Genomic DNA, 20,677 nt, shown 5'->3' on the forward strand with positions numbered 1-20,677 from the left:
TGTGAAGACAAACTTGTTGCTCGAAAAAGCATAGACCTCTACCAAACAAGCCTGCTCAACAGTATCGGTGGAGACAGGGTTTGCCTGAATGATCTCTTCATCTTTCACTCTGAGCTGAACTCCACAGCCAGATCCTGCCAGAAGTGGATTCTCCACAGTCAGCAGAAACCTGTACTGTCCCAGCTCATTAAACTGGACATTCACAATCTCAAAGACAAACTCCAGCTTCTTCTCTTCAATCTTAATATGGTTCCTCAGCATTATTAAGTCCCTTACAATATTATTTTCAGTCAGTGCTTTGTCCTTTGGTCGCCTAGTACTTATGTTACCTTCAAAGTTTTGTTCTCTTGCTGGAGATACAGGTCAAACACCATATCCCTTCACATGAATGTAAATAGATAATTAAAGGCACTGTAAAACACTGCTGTAATCAGTGTTATGTGTTTTTATTGCAATGTTTATAGTGTGATAAAGAGAAACAACAATTCATTCATATAACAAAATAAAATAATCTTGTTAATATTAAAATAAGAACACACATATTTGGCCAAGATATGCTCTATGGATACCCATGCAATTCCTTACTTTAAAAAAAAAAAAACTTTCTTCAGGTTCATTTCAAGGTCTGGACCTGTAAAATCAGGGGCAAAGTCCCATAAGATTGTATACACTGCAGCACTTCTTTTTTTCCTGCATAGGATCATTCTAAGTGTCATGGCGAAACGTATTTAAACCTACAGGTAAGTTTTATCTTTAGTTTTGTTTTACCATGAATTTTTTCTGCATATAGGAGTATGTAAGAGCATGCACTGTAATGTGTTTTTGTACAGCTTATTAATAAATAAGATAATATGCTATGCTAAGATTTCAAATAAAAAAGGCTCATGCATCCAAAATTTCAGTACTTCATTAAATGCACATAAAGTGTAAAGAAGCATGGAAAACGCAGGGAAGTGCTATTTACACCACTCTTCTCTGATACTATGAAAGATACAGTGAAAGGTATTATAATGAATCGTTAGCCTATAATTATTTCATGGATATAGTTACTTGAGATCAGTGCTTTGAGTATTTTTTGCACTGGGATTGCACATTCAGCATGAGGGTGTCATCCTCATTTCTCTTCAAGCAGGGTTGCCAGATTGGAGACGACTCCCAATCCATTTAAAAACGTATGAAAATTGAACTAACCTAAATTAACATTCATTTTCCAAACCAGTAGAATTAAGTATTTGTGATACAATGTGTGATGCATCGATAACCTTTATTGTATTAACAATGAGGTAAAAATATCAATGTGGTAAAAACAACCTGTCAGCTGTTAGAGCAGTTTTGGGAAACAAACACAATATCATGCTACATCCACTGCACATATGCAAACTAACAAGTGTGTATATTACAGCATAGTACATAATGTGATAGATATGCCGCTGAAAAGGAGGCATTTCATTACTAAATTTATGAGGTGGGATTTCACACTTGGCTAACTGAAGCCAAACTCTCAACACTGCCCAATATGAGCAGAGCTAGTAGGACTGCCAGATCCAGATAATTGTTCAATTTAATTAAATTCAGTTTTATTTATATAGCACTTTTTAACAGTGGACATTGACACAAAGCAGCTTTACAGGGAAAAAAATTGTCATTCAAAACTAACCAGTGGTGAATATAACCAGTCCAGTTACAAAACTCAAGCTTTGACCTTCCCAAATCCTGTCATATTTTGCAAAATCATAATTGCCTTTGCCTGACCATCACAGCCATATGTGGGTCTTCACTGATACTATGGGGCTGTAAACACATGGTTTGGCAAAGTTGGTGTGGCCTGCACATAACCCTGGCCATAGCCCCACTGCACACCTTTAGGATGAATTGGAACGTTTCACTTCACTAACACTCTTGTGGCTGAATGAGCAAATCTCCACAGTCTTGTTGCAAAATATAGTGGAAAGCTATTTTTAGAAGTGTCAAGGTTATTAAAACAGCTTTTACAGCATTTACTGTGTATAATTAAGCATTTACTGTGTGCATAAAAACGCATAAAAAAAATTCTGATATTATTAGTGTAATGTATGCAAAACAGCCAATCCCTAATCTGCAGACAAAAATCACCCAAAGTAAAGGGATTAAATGTAGATTAGTTCCTTTGACCTGGCAACCCTGGATAATTGGTCTTATTGGACAGTATGATGTTGGCCTGCTGAAATTCCTAATACAAGCTGGAGTTTTATGCTCTTCAGAAATTGCCAGCAACAGATTTTCACATCATGGGTTTGTTGAAATGCTTACTAAGAGGGCTTTATTCCTATATTTAATAAATCAGGTGTTCCTGTATAAGACTTGAGCATCACTTAAGGAGTTAGTGACTTGTCATTAAATATGCAATGCTTATAATAGTCTTTATTCATACAGGCTAAATATCAAGAGCAGATGACCATTATGGATGTCCTTAAAAAAAAAAAAAAAAAAAAAAAAAAAAAAAAAGGAAACTCATTATAGTCCTAAGGCTGCTAGGGACAGCAGATTACGTTGTCACATGCTCGGTCAGTGACGAATGACTGTTTTTCTCCCCCAACATTAAATATCTCAATCTGTTATCTAGGTTAGCACCATCAAGACTACGTTTCCTTTAACTTGCTGATGTTAGTGCTCCCCAGAGACCATGAGTGATGATGGGGGATATGAAATCCTTAAAGAGAACGTCCATCTTGCTCTGTGTTCTTTCTGCTGTTTCTTTAATTAAATTTGGTCATTCAGTGGGTTTTGGCCATACACAGACCCCCTTTCTAGTTAACCGTGCCAGAGCAGGTCACATGAAAGCTGCACACAGCTTTAAAAGCCCCAGTAATGGACAGTGATGCTCTAAGGATGGTTTAATAAGGAAAATTCTTTTTGGTACTTAGTGGCTTGAATGGTTTAAGATGTAATATAGTGTTGGTTATATTTATCGCAAAGCATAGCATGTTTTATTTATTGCTTGCATAAAATTAAAGATTCTGTCTTTTTATAATTAATATCTGTATGAAATTTTCTGTTTTCTAGTGCTATAGAATATCACTAATGTTTTCACTGGGCCTGAGGAACAGTATACCTCTTTTTATCTTCTGATTAATGAAAGACATTTTCTGTTCACTTCCAAGACCAAAACCAAGCACCAGCTATTTCTCAGCCTGGACCAAACAAACTCTCTGGCCCAATTCCACCACCACCTTGGTGATGTAAGTCTTCAAAGCATTCTTTGTTCAGCACCCTCTGTTTGTCCAGCCTTTTTTTTCTCACAGAAGGATGAAACTGATTTGTGAAGTTTTTAGTTTCCATCAGGAGTTTCAATAATGGTTTTGAAATTTTCTTTAACTCTCTTTGACTGTAATCCCTGCATAATGAGAGCAGCAAACCAACCCTGACACTGTGACTCAGATTACAAAACTTCAGAGGTGCCAACACATATACAACGACAGCTAGAAGAGAAAAGAGAGGGAGGGAGACTGGCACCAGAGCTTTGTTGTGTTTCCAACTCTCTGGAAAAACACTGTTGTTTACTGTCAAACGCACATTATAGAATTTAGACAGAATCTTGGCATTATTCAGATAATTAAATGTGTGTAATTGGAGACGAAGTGCTGTGTGTGAGGGCGATGTAACCTTCACCTTTCATCCTGTTTTTAGGCCATGCACGTGGCTCTGCCTCTGTGCTAATGCTGGGGCAGAAGAAACACTTCTAATTTCAGATGTAGTGTCTTGTATGAAATCTAAAGGAATATAAAGTTAAGTGCATCTAAAGTTACATAATCCCATCGCTAAAAGCCCTATACCTAGCACACTTGGTGGAGAAGACACTACTATTGCAATTTCTAATGCTATTACTGTAAATCTATATTAGCCAGCTTATAATTATTTATTGCATAATTAATAATGTTCAGCTCTCTGGATCTCCAAATAGCTGACATGCATTTCAGAGTTTGTGACAAATCATGTGCCTGTATAGAAATCGTTTTCTTGCATATAATGCTGTCATTACCACTATAATGTAATCCTTGATTTTATCTGTGTGTATTTACCACTGAATGTATAATAATTTATGTGGAATGATAAATTGTTTGTTATTGAATACCAAAGAAACAAGTAACATGGCCTAGGAACATTTTCATACCTTTATCTTCAAAAAAACTGTAGGATTGTGTGAATATACTATCTGGAATATCCCATGTCATCCTGCAATCCATAACAGATAAATAACTAGATCAGAGACATAAGTTGGATTTCTCAGAAGATAATTTAAGAGTAGCCAATCCTGACAAAACATACAAAACAATCAAAACTATATTTTATTTACTACTAATATTAACAAATTAATATAGGTGGTTAACTTAGTTTCTGGGGCTAAAATGCACTAGCTCATCATTTACTTAATAATTAACAGTTGAGCTTGATTTGTGAGAACACAGACTGCACTCATGCACAATACTCAGAGGTTGAAGTGTTTTTCAACTGAGGTATTAAGAAAGAGACTTAAGAAGGTGGGGGGAAAATTACCTTTGCTCTATGTTAACAGATTTGAACCATATACTAACCTAGATAATTGTAATCAGTGTCCCAAGAGGAGAATTTAAAAATTATGTTTGTGAGTTCAGTGGTACTTTAAAGTACCAGAACATTCATGATAGTTTCATTCATCAAAAGGGTCATTGGCATTCAAGGCAACACTATAGATCACAAAACTAGAGCAAAATTTTCTCAAATGATTCATTTTAAATCTATAAAGTACTATAAATATTATGATTGCAAAGTAAAGAGTTAACACAGTGAAGACCAATTTTAGCCCATACACCAAGTGTATGTAGTAAGGGTATATGTGTGGACAGTAATACTACTGCCTATCATTACTTGCTTTTGACTATCATTAGGAATTGTCACAGCAAGATAGCACCACTCATATGTATTTTGCTGTTATCTCAATGGAAAATGGAAATGAATGAATGGACCACACCTCCTCAGCCACAGCCATCCCACACACCTACAGCTCAGTGTTTTATAACATTCCTGTGCTTCTGATACTCTTCATGCTGGTAGCTCAGACAGCAGCTTGCCCCTGGAAGGTCACCCAATCTCAGTAAGCCACAGGTGGCAGGATAGACTGGCTGTCCCTTATTTGCACTGTTGTTCGCTTTATTTTCATATTTTCGTTATATCTCTTTTTTCTTTGAATTAGTTTTTTTCTATCCAGTCTTCCAGTGTGATGGTAGTCTAAAGCTGAAATTGGAGGCCTGCTTATACTATTGTTCACAACTCTCACAAAAAACAGGATTGGAGCACCTGAAGAGAGAGAGAGAGAGAGAGAGAGAGAGAGAGAGAGAGAGAGAGAGAGAGAGAGAGAGAGAGAGAGAGAGAGACAGTGAAGGAGTGAGAGACCACAGGGAACACAGGACTTTACAATACCAAACTTTGAAGGGAGCTTTTTTTCTTGCACAGTGTAAGTGAACAGGGGAAAAGTGTTTTGTGTGTCTCACGGGACGAGGGAAGAGAGAAGAGAAGTCCACTCTGCTTGAATTCCTTTATTTCTTTGATATACTGATACATCTATTTTGGTCCATAAAACAGAATAATGAGTGCAGAACCTGCAAAGGAAGACTACTATGATTATCCAGATTTGTATGATAATGCTGTACCCACCAAGTATCCTGCAGAGTAAGTAATTCCTTTTCATGTACTTACCAATATTTTTTTCAGTTTTTTTATTTATTTTAGATTTTGTTTTGCTTTTTGTTGTTGTTGTTGTTGTTGTTGTTGTTGTTGTTGTTTTAAAACTCCTTGTACATTTTATTAATACACACAATGTTAAAAACTGAGCATGGATATATTACACTTACTGTATGTTGTCAGTTTATTTGATCCATAATGAAGAGCATTTGTTTGACAGAAAACATTATATTTTCCTGTTTGACCTACTTCAGCATTTATTACTAGTGCTTTTACTGTACTATCAGTTATAGCAGTATACAAAATTATGTTTTGAATCATATGGGAAAATGTAATTTATACTCAAAACATTCTGCCACTGAAATTTGCATTTCAGTATCAGACCTATCACCAAACTTCCTGTTACCACTTAAAGGAATATACTGTTTGATTTGCATCCTCAATAGGAGACTCCAAATATTGGTGGTGTATTTACAGCCTGTTGTACATTGATAATATAATTAATCGTATAAGTAGTCTGAGTATTTGCAAATAGCCACTTTTGTCTTTGTTTTGGTTTTAGTTCATTCTTTGTTTATCACTGTAATTCAGAGCTGTAAGATATAGTTTAACCTCAGTTATTGCAGAGTAGAGCAGTTAAAGTTTAAGACTTCCAAGAGGAAAGGGAGGTTTATGCTCCAGCGCTCTGCATAAGCAGCTTCACGGCAGCTTATGATAAATACTCTGTTTTTGTGAAATTTCCAGAGTTATCCCACCATGTGACCCAAAAGCTGACGAAAGTCTCTTCCACATATGCATCACAGTCATATCCGTGAGTCTTTTCTGAGATAAACTCTCTGATTCTTCACATTCACACACCTACATAATGTTATTTCAAATAACTTCTTCACACTAGTGTTTGATGTCTTTCTTTTATAAAATAAACCTATAAATGGAACCTAATTACAGGACAACAAATAAAATAGCACATTTTGGTTAGGCAAATCATGTAAAATCTAATCACTTATAATGTATAGCTCCTGGGCTTCCCACTGCCTCTAGGTCACAGCCATCATTCTAGCATATTTGATGTTGGTAAATGTGATGGCCCATGTGGTAGGGTCAGGCCAACCCCCAGCATGCTTTTGAAGCCCTGTATAGTCCTAAAGCTATGATAGGTCTGAGCAGGTCACTGATCCCAATCCTCTGTTCATTGAACTTGATTAATGGAGAACAGGGCCACATCACATGGCCTTGTTTTGAGAAGAGGCTGTTTCATTTCCCTCTAATGAGGATCTGTTGTTTTAATTTGAATGGGAAAGCAATAGAACATTGGGTTCAAAAGGTGGGTTATGCTTGGATTTTAGCCAGGTTAGATTGGTCAAGAGTTTCCTCTTCTCTCTGTGTGTAAAGTTTGTGGTCATGCTGATCCTCTTGGTGTTGGCAAGACGGCAGAAAGTTGTAGACAGTCTAAAAGGAGTTCCAGCTTTACTCAGGTGAGCCCAGAATGCTTTTCACTTCCACATCTTTATTCACAGCCATTGTCAAAGCAATCACTAAACACAATACACTGAACTTAAATAACCAACCTGATATTTAAGTCTAACCGAGATAATTGTTCATTTCTTTATTATTGTATGAATGACTTAATATTTCTTTTCTTTCTCAAGCCCTGTGAATTTTTTAGACCATACACAGCACAAAGCCTTGTCTGTAGCTGTGTTTGGAGTCCTCTTCTGCAGGCTTGTTGGACTGGTTCTATCCCCCACCCCACTGCCCTTTACCAAGGACACAGAAAACAAAGGTATGGGGATTCTTCTGTGATGAACAAAATAACTATCAGGTTTCTTCGTGTTTTGAAATTAATACAATATAATGTTTATGGGACTAGAAACAGTAACAGTTCAGCGAACATTCTGTTAATGTTTGAGACCACCAAGATAGTTGGGAAACTAACTGGTAAATATGATATGAACCAGAGGTGAAGTGAGTCATTCTTATACTGGAACTATCAAATGAACTTTACTTATTCACAAAATGGCCCCTATCCAAAAACAGGTCTATTCACATAAGAGGACAAATAATAGCTCCTTACCTGACTCTTTGGACTATTGTATGGAAGCTTGTGGTTATGTTACTGAACATATTCCTGGGTTTATTATCTATGTATCTAATATGTTTAACTAATAGTGTAATTTGTATCAAAGATGACAAATGTTGTGAGAAACAATGTCGGACAAATGTTATTCATTTGTTGTTATTTATTCTTGGTTTTCTCAGAGTATTGGCTGATCCTTGCTCTCTTCTACTACCCTGCTTTGTACTACCCCTTGCTGGCCTGTGGCACCCTCCACATCACGGTCGGGTATGTGCTGGGCAGCCTGTTGTCTTGGACACATTTTGGCATCCTCATCTGGCATAAAGTCGACTGCCCCAAAACCCCACAAGTTGGTACTCTCAGTTTGTATTGGCATTTTTAATGATAGGGTTGATATTATTATCTTTACTACATTACATAAGATGTTCATCTGACAGAATCTATTGAATCTCAGGTTAGCTAGAAGTACATTATGGTGCGGATGTGTGGTCAGATATCTTTTCCAACACTTGTTTTTGGTGAATCTGAATAGTGTCAGATTCAGACCTCCTTCTTGCAGCGTAAGAGACAGGATATCATTTGTTTATTGTTTATTGTTTATTGCATTTGTCAGAGTTAATCTGAGTTAGTCAGAGTGAAGAGTATCTTCTGAAAGTTAAAGCTAATCAAAAAGGTAAAAAAAAAAAAAAAAAAAAAATTAAGTAAAAGCTGTAAACAATATCTAAAGGCATGATCGTGTAAATAGGCTTATTGTCCTTTTCACTTGTGGTGCTTTTGAAGAGTAAGATTAAGTAAGATGTGAAATAAGCAAGGTTTGCAATAAGCAATTTACTTAATTAAAATCATAATGCATTTGAGAAGCTCAAACTATTCCTAGCCCAAAGTATAAAAAAGTAGGACATTTGTTGATGTTGTAGTATTCTTCTACTTGTCTTCTGCAGATATACAAGTACCACTCCCTGTTGAGCAGTCTGCCAGAGATTGCCTGTTTGGCATTTCTCAGTTTCCAGTATCCTCTTCTCCTGTTCAAGGGCTTTAAAGGAACAGAGAAAAGTGATCCCTTTGAGGTGAGTGTGTACAGTGCCACTGATGTGTAAATGGACTGGGACCAGACTGAGTGTTTTTGTGGCATTAATAAACTTGTCATGCATATTTGAGGCCTAGAATTTGTCATGGTGGCATTTGAGCTGTCTAGAAAAAGTAAATGGGTTAGATCTGTGGCTTCCTGCTTTCACTGCCTGAGCACACATGAGAACATTTTAAAATATAAATAATAAAGTTTAATTATCAAACACAATGCAAGGTGTAAAACTGTGTTTAATCACCAGAATGTCATTCCACTGCCTAATCATAAGCAGCTTTCTGGGATTGGGTTCTGGACTGTGACAGAATAGATTACACAGCAGTTGTGTTATTTTCCCACAGAAAGGAAACAATGGTACTCTTATTTGGCTTTGGCTATTATTTTACTCTGTAAAAATGTATGGGGTAGGTTGAAATTGAGGGCAAGGATCTTCTCTTAATAACCTTTTAAATTAAAACTCATAACTGTATTTGATTAGATAAATCTGGATTACAATCAGCACTTAAATGTGAATGCACATTGATTTCCATTTACTTTAATTTTGTAATTTTGTCTCTCAGGACCTAAAGAGCAGCTACTACACACACTATGTAAAGAACATCCTCAAAAAGAAGAAACCATCTCAAGCCAGGTTAGATGGTGTGGGCTGTGCAATATTGTATATCAACCCACTTGTATCTATATATCACAAATAGTATGTAAATCAGATTAAGCAACCTGACTTATTAAGGACTGTTCATATGTTTTCTATACAATGGAATATCTTTGCTGAGATACAGCAGCTAATCAAATAATGATTACGGTGCCCTCTACTAATATTGGCACCCGTGGAAAATATAAGCAGAGAAGGGTGTGAAACATTGTGAGATTTTTTTTTTTTAAATCACAAAAATACTCTGCTCTCATGGATATCAAACAATTGCAAACAAAACGTAGGTTCATGCAAAAAAAAAAAAAACAACAACAACAAAAAAAACTTTGTTAAATATAGGTGTGCAACAATTATTGGCACCCTTTTAGTCAATACTCTGAGCTACCCCCATTTGCCAAGATAACAGCTCTGAGTCTTCTCCTATAATGCCTGATACATGGAAAGGGATCTGAGACCGTTCCTCCATACAGAATCTCTCCAGATCCTTTTCAAGGACCATGCTGATGAACTCTCCTCTTCAGTTCACCCTACAGGTTTTCTATGGGTTTCAAGTCAGGGCACTGGGATGGCCATAGCAGGACCTTGATTTTCTGGCCAGTAAACCATTTTTGTGTTGACTTTTATGTATGTTTTGGATCATTGTCCTGCTGGAAGATCCAACCACGGCCCATTTTAAGTTTTCTGGCACAGGCAGTCAGGTTTTCATTTGATATCTGTTGATATTTGATAGAATCCATGATGCCATGTATCCTAACAAAATGTCCAGGTCCTCTGCCAGAAAAAACAGCCCCAAAACATTAAAGAGCCACCACCATATTTATCCATGGGCATGAGATACTTTTCCATATGGCTACCTCTCTGTGTGCACCAAGACCACCTGGTGTTTATTGCCAAAATGCTCCACCATAGAACTCGATCCCATTTGAAATTCCAGTAGTGTCTGGCAACTGAAGATGCTTGAATTTGTTTTTGGATAAGAGTAGAGGCTTTTTTCTTGACTTCCAAACAACTTGTGGTGATGTCAGTGAATTCAGATTGTAGTTTTGGAGACGTTCTGACCCCAAGATGCAAACTAACTTCTGCAATTCTCTAGCTGGAGATTTTTTGGACACTCGAACCATCCTCTTATTAATTTTTTTTAAATATCAGTGGGAAAATACTTCAAATATATTTTTGTCATATGAATTCATAGGGGTGCCAATAATTGTTACACACCTGTATTTAACAAAGATATATATTTTTGGATAAACCTGTGCTTTGTTTGCAATTGTTTGTTTGCAATTGTTTTGCAATCAATGAGAGCAGAGTATTTTTTGTGATTTTTTTTTAGCAAAACAAAGTGCAGAAAGATTGGATCTAAGAGGGAAAAAAACTATTGACTTAAGGTTTGTCAGTGTGAACACATTGTGAACACACAAAAAAAAATCATTGCGGTCTGAGTACGAATTTAGTACGAATTTACAAAACATAATAAATCATTCAGTCATTTAGTCAGTTGATTAGAAGTTTCCTGTTCTGCATAAATCCTGTTAAACATTATAAGGACATATTATATATAGTCAAGTGAAAAAATAAGTTCACCCCATGGATTTTTTTTCTTCACATATTTGGATAAGCAAACATTTGATCCTCTTTGAAACATTGCCTGTTAATAAAGGTGATACGCTATCAAAAGACACTTTGTAGTAATTAAATTAATTAAATTAATTTAAAAAAATAACAGATCAGTCATGTGGAAAAATTAAGTACACCAATACAGTTATAACACCTTCAAATCCATAAAATTAGAATGAGGTGTTCAAGATTGGGTGCCAGTGATTAGAACCTGCTTAGGGAGTGCAGGTGAAACCTGTCTTATGTATACCCTTCTCATATCTAGTATCTGGTGTTTCCTTTGTGATTGAGGCATGTGGTGTCATCATGCCAAGATTTAAATAATTTTTTAAAGGCCTTCAGAAAAAAAGGTTGTGAGTCTGGCAAGGGATTTAAAAAGATCTCCAAATAGTTTTAAATACATCATTCCACTGTAAGGAAAATCATCTACAAGTGGCGCAGATTTCAAACGACTGTCAATTAGTCCAGGACTGGCTGTCCCAGCAAATTCAGCCCAAAAGCAAACTGTCTGATGCAAAAAGAAGTCTCCAAGAACCCCAAAATTTAATCACAAGATCTGCTAGTAGGTCTTGCAACTGTTGGTGTCAGTGCATACTTCTACACTCAGAAAGAGATTGCACAAGAGATTGCACAAATTTGACCTGCATGGGAGGCATGCCAGGAAAAAGCTTATGCTGTCTAAAAAGAACATTAGAGCAAGACTACCAATTAGCATATAGGCAAAGACCAGGCCTTTTGGAATAATGCGCTCTGGACAGACAAATCAAAGATAGAGCTGTTTGGCGACAGTAAAAGCAGACATGCTTGACACAGATCAAAGACAGATTTTTAAGAGAAGCACCTTATACCAACTGTGAAGCACGGTGGTGGAAATATTATGGTTTGGGGTTGCTTTGCATTCATTTATTCAACTAGGAATTCTGCATCATATCAAAGAGTGAACAGAACATGGAACTTTCAACAGGATAATGATCCTAAGCACACTAGGAAATCCACCAAGGAATGGCTCAAAAAAGAAATGGAGGGATATGGAATGGCCTAGTCAAAGCCCGGATTTGAACCTCATTGAAATGTTGTGGGGGATTTGAAACTGGCAGTACATTCAAGAAAACCCTCAGACATCTTGCAACTGAAAGAATATTGCATGGACGAGTGGTCAAAAATTCCAGTAAGCCAATGTCAGAGATTGGTGGACAATTAGGCAAAACACCTACAAGAAGTCATTTCTGCTAAAGGGGGCTAAATACTAGCTTCTGAGGCCAAGGGTGTACTTAATTTTTCTACAGAAGAATATCACATCTATTGATATTTCTGTTGAATAAATGATTGAAAAAGCTATTTTTCCTTGTGTTTTGTTCAAGTATAGCAGCTTTATTAATAGGCACTGTTTCAAAGATGATCAAATGTTTGCTTGTCCAAATATGTCCAAAAAGCTAACAATTTCCATGGGGTGTACTTATTTTTTCACATGACTGTACTAAGAGACTAATATGCTTTATTTAATTGTTAGAAAAGAGATGGATGTGATAAGTTTTGATTAAATAATTGCATGACAGTCCTTAGTTGTGTTTCTTCTTTTTCAGTTCAAGCAGCTCTAAACCCAAGCTGGCTGAAAGAATCACTGACGCACTCAAGTCTTACATATACACACCTCAAGAAGGTAACTACCACTTTGTTTGTATGTAGTGTTAGGTGATCATATCTGCTGTCATAATTTTATGATTTTTTTTCTGTTAGTTTTTAGATTCCCTCTAAAGTTAGCCATCTCTATGGTTGTGGCATCTATTGCTCTTTATCAGGTGTGTATCTTTGTAACTCCCTTGTAAAGACATTTTAATTGTTTACTGCAGGATTAGTACATGCCTAATTATATGCTGTTTGCCCATGTTCTATCAGATGGCCCTCTTGCTAGTCATTGGAGTAGTGCCCACTCTCCAGATTGTCCGAAAAGGAGTGAACGAAGACATTGCATTTCTCCTGGCCGGCTTTAACATAATTCTGGCAGACGATCGGAAAGAGGTGGTTAAGATAGTAGTGTACTACATGTGGTGTGTTGAGGGTGAGTTCAGAATCATTCAGAATCTTTCATGAAACCAAAATAAACAACATTTAGGGGACTGGTTTTGCATGCAGAACGTACGAGCTGTAATATCAGAGTTGTGCAAAATTTCACGACTTCCTCACTGCTGCTTTAATTCTTTTTTCCATTTCTGATATTTGGTATTGAAAAAGAATTAGGGGCTTCTGTGCTCAGTAGAGGAAGCTGCCCGTGGTCTAATTATATTAAGCTTCCTGAAAACTGCAAGAAATATTGTCCAGAGGCCTGTAATGGATCCTTTGCTGAACATACAGTATAGATCCACTGTCACTCTCCTTCTTATACACACCTGTGTAAATCTATACTATGTACACAAAAACACGCATGAGCCCACGTACACAAATTACGATTGGAGAATAGTGATGGAGTCAGCAGAGCAGACTGATGGACCATAGCAGAGCTTACTTGCAAATCAGCCAGTGGTGAAAAGTGCTGAGTGTGTGTGTGTGTGTGTGTGTGTGTGTGTGTGTGTGTGTGTGTGTGTGTGTGTGTGTGTGTGTGTGTGTGTGTGTGTTGTCGTTTCAGTGTGCTATGTCTCAGCAGTAACCCTGACCTGCTTGGTTAATCTGATCATGTTTATGAGGTCCATGGTCCTGCACAGGTACGGCTAAAATGTACATAATGTTTAACAATTCACAGCAATGCTTTATTCTCACACATTTGTGCATCTCTCTTTCGGTATGTCTCTCTCTATTTCTCACTCTCCCTCACTCATTCACACACACAGAGAGAGAGAGAGAGAGAGAGAGAGAGAGAGAGAGAGAGAGAGAGAGAGAGAGATGAAACTAATAGTGGAGGTATTGTATTCCCAGTGATAACAATTACTGCCAATGGGAGCAGGCTTTGTTTGACCCTAATTTACAAACTACAAGCTGGAAATAATGGGTTCTCAAATTGAGTCTGTTTTAATTGTATCTCAGCTATTTTTATTCAAATTGCTTCACACATCCTCATTATATTCCTCATACGTTAGGACTCTTTTAACTCCCAAAATTACATATTTCTGAATTCAGGTCCAATCTGAGGGGGTTGTACAGAGGGGATATCTACAACGTGTATAACTGCCAGAGGAGCATAAGGCCATCACGTCCTGCCCTGGTGTGCTGGATGGGCTACACCAGCTACCAAGCTGCATTTATTTGCCTGGGTAAATTAAACTGTAGATTTATTTTTGTAAACATTAATTTTTCTCTTTCTAATTGGAAGGGCCTTTTATTTTATTATCATAGACATGAAGACTCAGATTTTTTGTATTAATATAATATTTTTCCTAAATTTCATATTAAATCTCAACTTACTATTTATTATTTATCTTAGAACACAATTTTCTGCATTTACTATGAGTTATTCAGTAAATACTGTAGAGCTAGTTTGAAAGATATGTATTTACTAGATTGAGAAAAGTCTAGAACTGGGGTTTAAGCATGCATTTCAATTTATATAAACCAATAATATAATATAACCCATTTTTATTACATCTACCAAATAATGTATATGCATGTTTTTGAGTCAAGTACAATAGAATAACTGTCTGTGTCTGTTCTCATCAAGGCATGGTTATTCAGACTCTGGTGTTCTTCATTTGCTTTCTATTTGCTGTGTTCCTCATCATCATCCCCATCTTATATGGAAAGAATCTTGTGGTCTTCCACATCATTGGCAAAATGTGGTGAGTACACTTTGACATCACTGCCAATGAGGATGATTATATTACATCATCATGGTCCTGGTCAGTGACCCTGAGCTGTTAGTCTCTTCTGCCTCCTCATTGTGTCCAGGGTCATGGCATTATCTCCAAGTGCACTACACCATCTCACGTCCTAATCCATAAACACCATTTAAAGAAGTGCTGCTTGAAACAAATCCTCTCTTATGTGTTGTGTCTCCACGTCCAGGCCCTTCTGGTTGACGTTGTCATTGACTGTGCTTATTCAGCATCTTACATCAAGGTTCTTCTTCATTAAAAAGGAAGCTGGAACGCAAGACCTAACTAACAGGTAGGACTTTCCATGCCCACTATGAAATAATGCAGCTTTCAATTAGATCTTTTCATAACTAATAAACTATTACATGTTGTTGAAATAAGTGTCAAATTGTCTTAAATTCAAACGTACATTGTCTTAGATTTTAAGCTACAGACATTCATAACTTGGCATCATTTTATGTGTTTTTATGTACATTTGAATTTGTTTTGGATAAAACACGTAATTTGCATGAGGCAGGAATGTGCATTAAATCAATGCTATTGTTAGCTACCAGCTGTTATACAAGCATATAGAGCACTCCAATCCCTGCAATAGAAATACCTTTTTAACTTTTTGTTGCTAAATAATAATTGTATATGCTAATTAGTTGGACATTTTCCGATATATGGGATAAAATTAAACGTAATTTGTTTCTGGGTTTTTTTGTTGTTTACAAAGTGCCTTTGTAAAAGTCTTCAAAAGTATTACATTTGATTGGACAATATCCCAGTATTGGGAGAAGGTCAATTCTTTTTACCTTCAAAAGTAAATGTCTTTTGCTGGTCTCTATAGGGGGGGGTTGTTCCTTCTGACCTACCTGCTCTTTCCAGTCAATGTACTGGTGGGTGCATTGTTGGGAATTTGGAGGTTGGTCATCACAGCTCTTTTTAACATTGTCCATTTTGGCCGCATGGACATCAGCCTTCTCAACCGCAATGTGGAAGCTTTTGACACAGGTACATCAGATTGCATTAGTAACCTGGCTCAACTAAAGACCAGCTCACCTTCCCTTAGTGCCTTATTTTCTGTTGCCTGTTTTTGTACATATAAGAGTGAAGCATACAGATGGTTGACAAATTAAAGGAAAAATCAGTGGCTGTTATTACTGGCATGGTTTAGATCCACCTGACCTCTTAAAGCAAAGAGTTACTGCATATAAATGTATCATCTTTATCCTATGATGAAACGTTTCTATCCTGATGAGAGTGCTCCCTTCCAGGATGTCAAAGTCTCCAGTCACAGGGCACGAGGGCTCACTGAAAGATTTGAGAATTATTTAAATCATACGTATGCTATGACTTTCACAGTGAGTAGCTCCCAATCCAAATGAACACCTATAGTAGATTTCCAATCAAATGTGTTAGACAGGGCTCTCTACCACCATCATCAAAACACCAATTGAGGGAATATCCTTCAGTGATGTTCATCCCTCCAGTACAGTTCCAGAAACTTGTATGCCAAGGTTCATTGAAGCTTGTCTTGTAGCTAGTGATATTTCAACAACTTATTAAGACACTGTATGTTGGTTTTTCCTTTAATCTATCACCTATCTGTATACAGTATCAGTCCATACAGGATTTCACAGTTTCTTCTGTGATTGTTGCAGCCAAAAATGTTTGATTTTTCTGCAGCTTTTTTCAACATTTCGCGATGCAAATTGCAGAGTTTTTTGCACGTTATTTTTTTCAAAAATCGACTGGAATTGGCAAATTTGCAATTGCACTAAATTGTTTTGCAGTGATGTTTGTTGGTCTTTTGCAGTGATTTTTGTTGGTAAATGAGACCTTTTAGTTGTACTCATGTTTGAGGCACATGAATAGAAGAGGGCTTTGGCTGAATGCACGTTGTGATGACGTCACACAATGCATCTTGGCCCAAATCTGTGGAAAATCTGCTGTAATTTTGAAAAGATTTCAAGCTCTGCCGAATACTGCAGTTTGCTGGACTGTGCCTAAATCCTGAAATCGCAAAATCGCGAAATCCTGGAGGGACTGGTATATATGGTGTATATTTCTTCTGCAAAAATGACAGCGTGCTGACAGGCTCCTAAAAATATATAAGATGTAAAAACTGTATGACACTTAAATCCTCCCCAGACGGTGATTGCTATGTAATCTGTAGGTCTTACATGAGATGAATGCTCTGCACAGTTAAGGAGCAGACATATTGATAGGGCAGATGGAATTGCCATTAGACACAATAGTGTATGATAGTCTGTAGATTGCATTTTCCCCAGTTCAACTCACGCACCATTATGTTTCTCTGCAGGGTATCGCTGCTATGCTCATTATTTAAAGATTGAGGTTAGTCAGTCGCACCCAGTCATGAAGGCCTTCTGCGGGTTGCTGTTACAGTCTACAAGCCAGGACAAAGGCACTGGAGATGCAGCACGCAATGTGGAGGAAGGTTGGTGATACCACTGATACAATTCCTATGTGCTCCTTGCACCATGCATAAAGTACATCCAACATGGCTCTATGCAACTGAATTACCTTATACTTATTTTCATAAACAAAAAGTGTAATGAATTATTAACACAGATACTATGGAATTTTGTTTCTGAATCAGTTTTGATGTTTACTATGCAGTGATGAAATCTACTACACAGGTAAAAATCTGATCACACTAGATTTCATCACTTTACATCCCTTTTTTTTAATCCAATGTGTTTTATGAAAAAGTCCACTGTTTCTCTGCTGTTCGACAGTCGTGAATTGACCCATGCTGGATAAAGGTTAGGCCTGTGCACAAGTGTGTGTCTGTGTATTTGATTTCTCCTGGGCCATCTAGGCTGTATTTCCAGGCAGTTGGCCAGCATTGTTTAAAACTTAATTGATTCATCACACTGTCTTGCACGCAGCAGGCGAGCATATATATCCTGATTAAATTTGTGAGTATAAATTGGGCCATAATGTACACTGAGCCTCCCTGGCCTCACTGTTGCTCTCACTCAGACCTGTCACAGACAAAGCAAACATCCGACCTCCGCTGAACAGAGCCTCATCCAGATGAACAGGACTTTTGCTTATACTTTTTCCTCCCTCTTTATACTGTTTGTATCAAGCAAGGTAGACATATCCTTGTCGTTTTACCCTGTATGGAACTCAGAGTCACAGAAACAGAGTGTCATGGCAGCTGTTCGCTTCCAAAGAAGTTAACAAATTGTCAAGGAAAGCAGATGGTGAGTGCACCATCTCTGAAAAACACAGCTCTAATTAATCTCTATGTCTCTCTTTTAATTCCTTGACATCTACAAATTGCTTAGCATCCCAAATTGGAAATATTTATGGGATGTCTTTGTATTTAGATACAGTCAAAATTCCCATAATTCCTGTTGTACAAGGTTCTATTGTGTAGTTGAGGTGAGCATTAGGTTGGCGGATTACACAGAGGGACCATTTTAATTGACTGTTTCATATTTATGCAACCCAGAGGGCGTGCGATTTAGCATGGTAATGGTATGCTCAATATGGTCCAACTGCACTAAAAAGATTCCATTATGGCTGCCTTTAGATGTAGCAGTGTGCTGATGATCCTCATGCACTATGTTGACTACATTAACATTTGAAGCACTGTTTACCCATACCTCCCGATTTCATATTTATTTTCCTGTAAACACCTTTGTGAGACATCAGCGGAAATAAGTCGAATGATGTTATGTAACATTTATGCACATTGTTTTGTTTTTCATAAAATGAATAGCCTTAGGGTTGTTTTAACTCCTTTTTTGCACCACATCTGCCTATGCACATATTTGATATGCAAAACTAACTATAGGTAAAGCAAGCTAATGTTGGAGGTTATCTGGCTGTTTTGTTGCAGGAATTCAACTGGTTTCACAGGACAAGAAACAGAACAAGGTGCCCAATGCTAAGCGAGCACGTGGACACTGGCATCTCCTCTACACGCTAGTTAATAATCCGTCCTTGGTGGGATCCAGGAAACACTTTCAGCGACAGAGCTCAGAGAGTGTCCTGAACGGGACCCTTAAACGGAGCTCCAAAGAAGGCAGCAAAAAGGAAGGCGGCACCACAGCAGTCAGCAAAGAGTGAGAGGAACCTGCATTTAAGGACTTAGGCTGACAACACACAAAATAATAATAATAATAATAATAATAATAATAATAATAATAATAATAATAATAGTATTATTATTGTTAGTATCTGTGAAGAAATTAACTTTGTCTTGAATAAATGCCCTTATACCTTATAGTGCCTCAGGAAGAAGTATAGACTGTTTCTTTTCTTTCTTTTCTTTTTCTTTTCTTTTCTTTTTTTTTTTTGACTGGATGGTTGCACTCTTTCTTTTGTGATTAAATTGTTGTTTTCTCATTTGAAAGTTTCTGGTGCAGGATTATCAGAAAATGTACAATAGAACTGAACTCCTACATAAATACTTGTGCAAAGTTATACTGGTTATTTATGTATGATGATATACGCTATGATGTATTTCTTTCTGGGTGCCCCCCCCCTTTCCATGCTTAGTCTTTCCTGTGCATTTATTACTGTCCTTGGCACCTCTGAAGAGAGTTTAAAGATTAATTTGCCTGAACATGTTACCGTTTAATACAATAAAGCATAAGCATTTTTTAGTTAATAAAATAATTTTACAGCCATGCATATTTAGTTTAAGAAAATGTTAGTTTTGGAAGAAAAATAATAAGCGGATTTTTGTTGTGATTGAAACGATTTTGCCCAAATAAATAAGTAAGTAAGTAAGTAAGTAAATAAATAAATAAATTAATTAACAACACATAAATAAAAGCAATGCTGTGGCGGTGTCTGTGTCAAACAAAGGAAACGATACCGCGTTGTGGCATGTAAGTAGGCTATAAGGATGAAAAAAAAAGTTCATTACCTATAGGTGTGTAATTATTCCCGAAAGACACTGCTGTTTAAAATAAATAAAATAAATAAATAATATTGATAAGCTAAAAATATTGTAACATTATAATTACATTTCTGATTGCTCTAGTCTAAGGCGCACGAAATATAATGTATGATTTACGTATTATTAATTTATTTTTTATTATTACAAACAAATTCTGACTGTTTTTTTCTCTCTCTTTCTTTTTAACTGAACAGTTGTGATGTTCTGGTGTTATAACTGAGCGCTTTAAGACTGTCGCTGCAGGCGGGTCGCGGATCAGAGCCACAGTTTCGCGCACTGCAACCTGCGACCAACTGCACTTCATTTCTTTGTTCTTCCAAATGTTTCTTAATACCAAAAAATACACCACGATCCCTCGCAAAATATATAGCGATTTACCGCTTAAAGAAACTGTGAAACATGTAACATGAGGTGTGTGGCCGCTCTAGAAAATAGACTTTCGTGCGCATTTTCCGCGAGGGGAAAGAGAGGACGGACAGCAGGAACGCCTGAAAATGTCCTGGAAAACACATTCAGGTTATTAATTAGAATCTTCACGCATATTTAAAAATGCATATATTTTTTCAATTTGTGTGCATTTTCCTTCTATTGTTTAACTTTTGTTGACGACAACAACAACAATGTGCGGTAATATTTTTCTCTATGTGATCGTGTTTCATAATTATTCTGTCAAATACATTGCTTTCCTCGTGTCTAAATCATGTAGCCTTCTGTTTATCATGTCAAATGAATAAAATACCCAGTGCACATAGTCTGATGTGTTAAACAATACATTCAAATTAGACAGAAAGCATTTTTACCACTGCAAGAACTAAACCAA

General features: G+C 36.9%; 1 protein-coding gene across 2 annotated transcripts; it reads left to right on the plus strand.

Annotated features, from left to right (window-relative positions):
* The first annotated feature begins 576 nt into the window (after positions 1-576).
* Positions 577-20,608, plus strand: stra6 (signaling receptor and transporter of retinol STRA6). Of its 2 annotated transcripts, XM_017486200.3 has the most exons (19): positions 577-740; positions 3,141-3,218; positions 5,599-5,685; positions 6,442-6,508; positions 7,090-7,172; positions 7,347-7,480; positions 7,957-8,123; positions 8,716-8,841; positions 9,419-9,489; positions 12,708-12,784; positions 12,862-12,923; positions 13,021-13,183; positions 13,748-13,823; positions 14,236-14,369; positions 14,774-14,891; positions 15,118-15,219; positions 15,760-15,923; positions 17,236-17,373; positions 18,790-20,608. In XM_017486200.3, the coding sequence occupies exons 3-19, from the start codon at positions 5,603-5,605 to the stop codon at positions 19,017-19,019; spliced, it is 1,995 nt and encodes a 664-aa protein (XP_017341689.1). In that variant the 5' UTR covers positions 577-740; positions 3,141-3,218; positions 5,599-5,602; the 3' UTR covers positions 19,020-20,608. The 2 variants fall into 2 exon arrangements, with proteins under 2 accessions (XP_017341689.1, XP_017341690.1); XM_017486201.3 differs by lacking the exons at positions 577-740; positions 3,141-3,218 and adding an exon at positions 5,029-5,470.
* The last annotated feature ends 69 nt before the right edge of the window (positions 20,609-20,677 follow it).

The sequence above is a fragment of the Ictalurus punctatus genome, chromosome 14 (assembly GCF_001660625.3).
Source record: "Ictalurus punctatus breed USDA103 chromosome 14, Coco_2.0, whole genome shotgun sequence".
Lineage (NCBI taxonomy): Eukaryota > Metazoa > Chordata > Actinopteri > Siluriformes > Ictaluridae > Ictalurus > Ictalurus punctatus.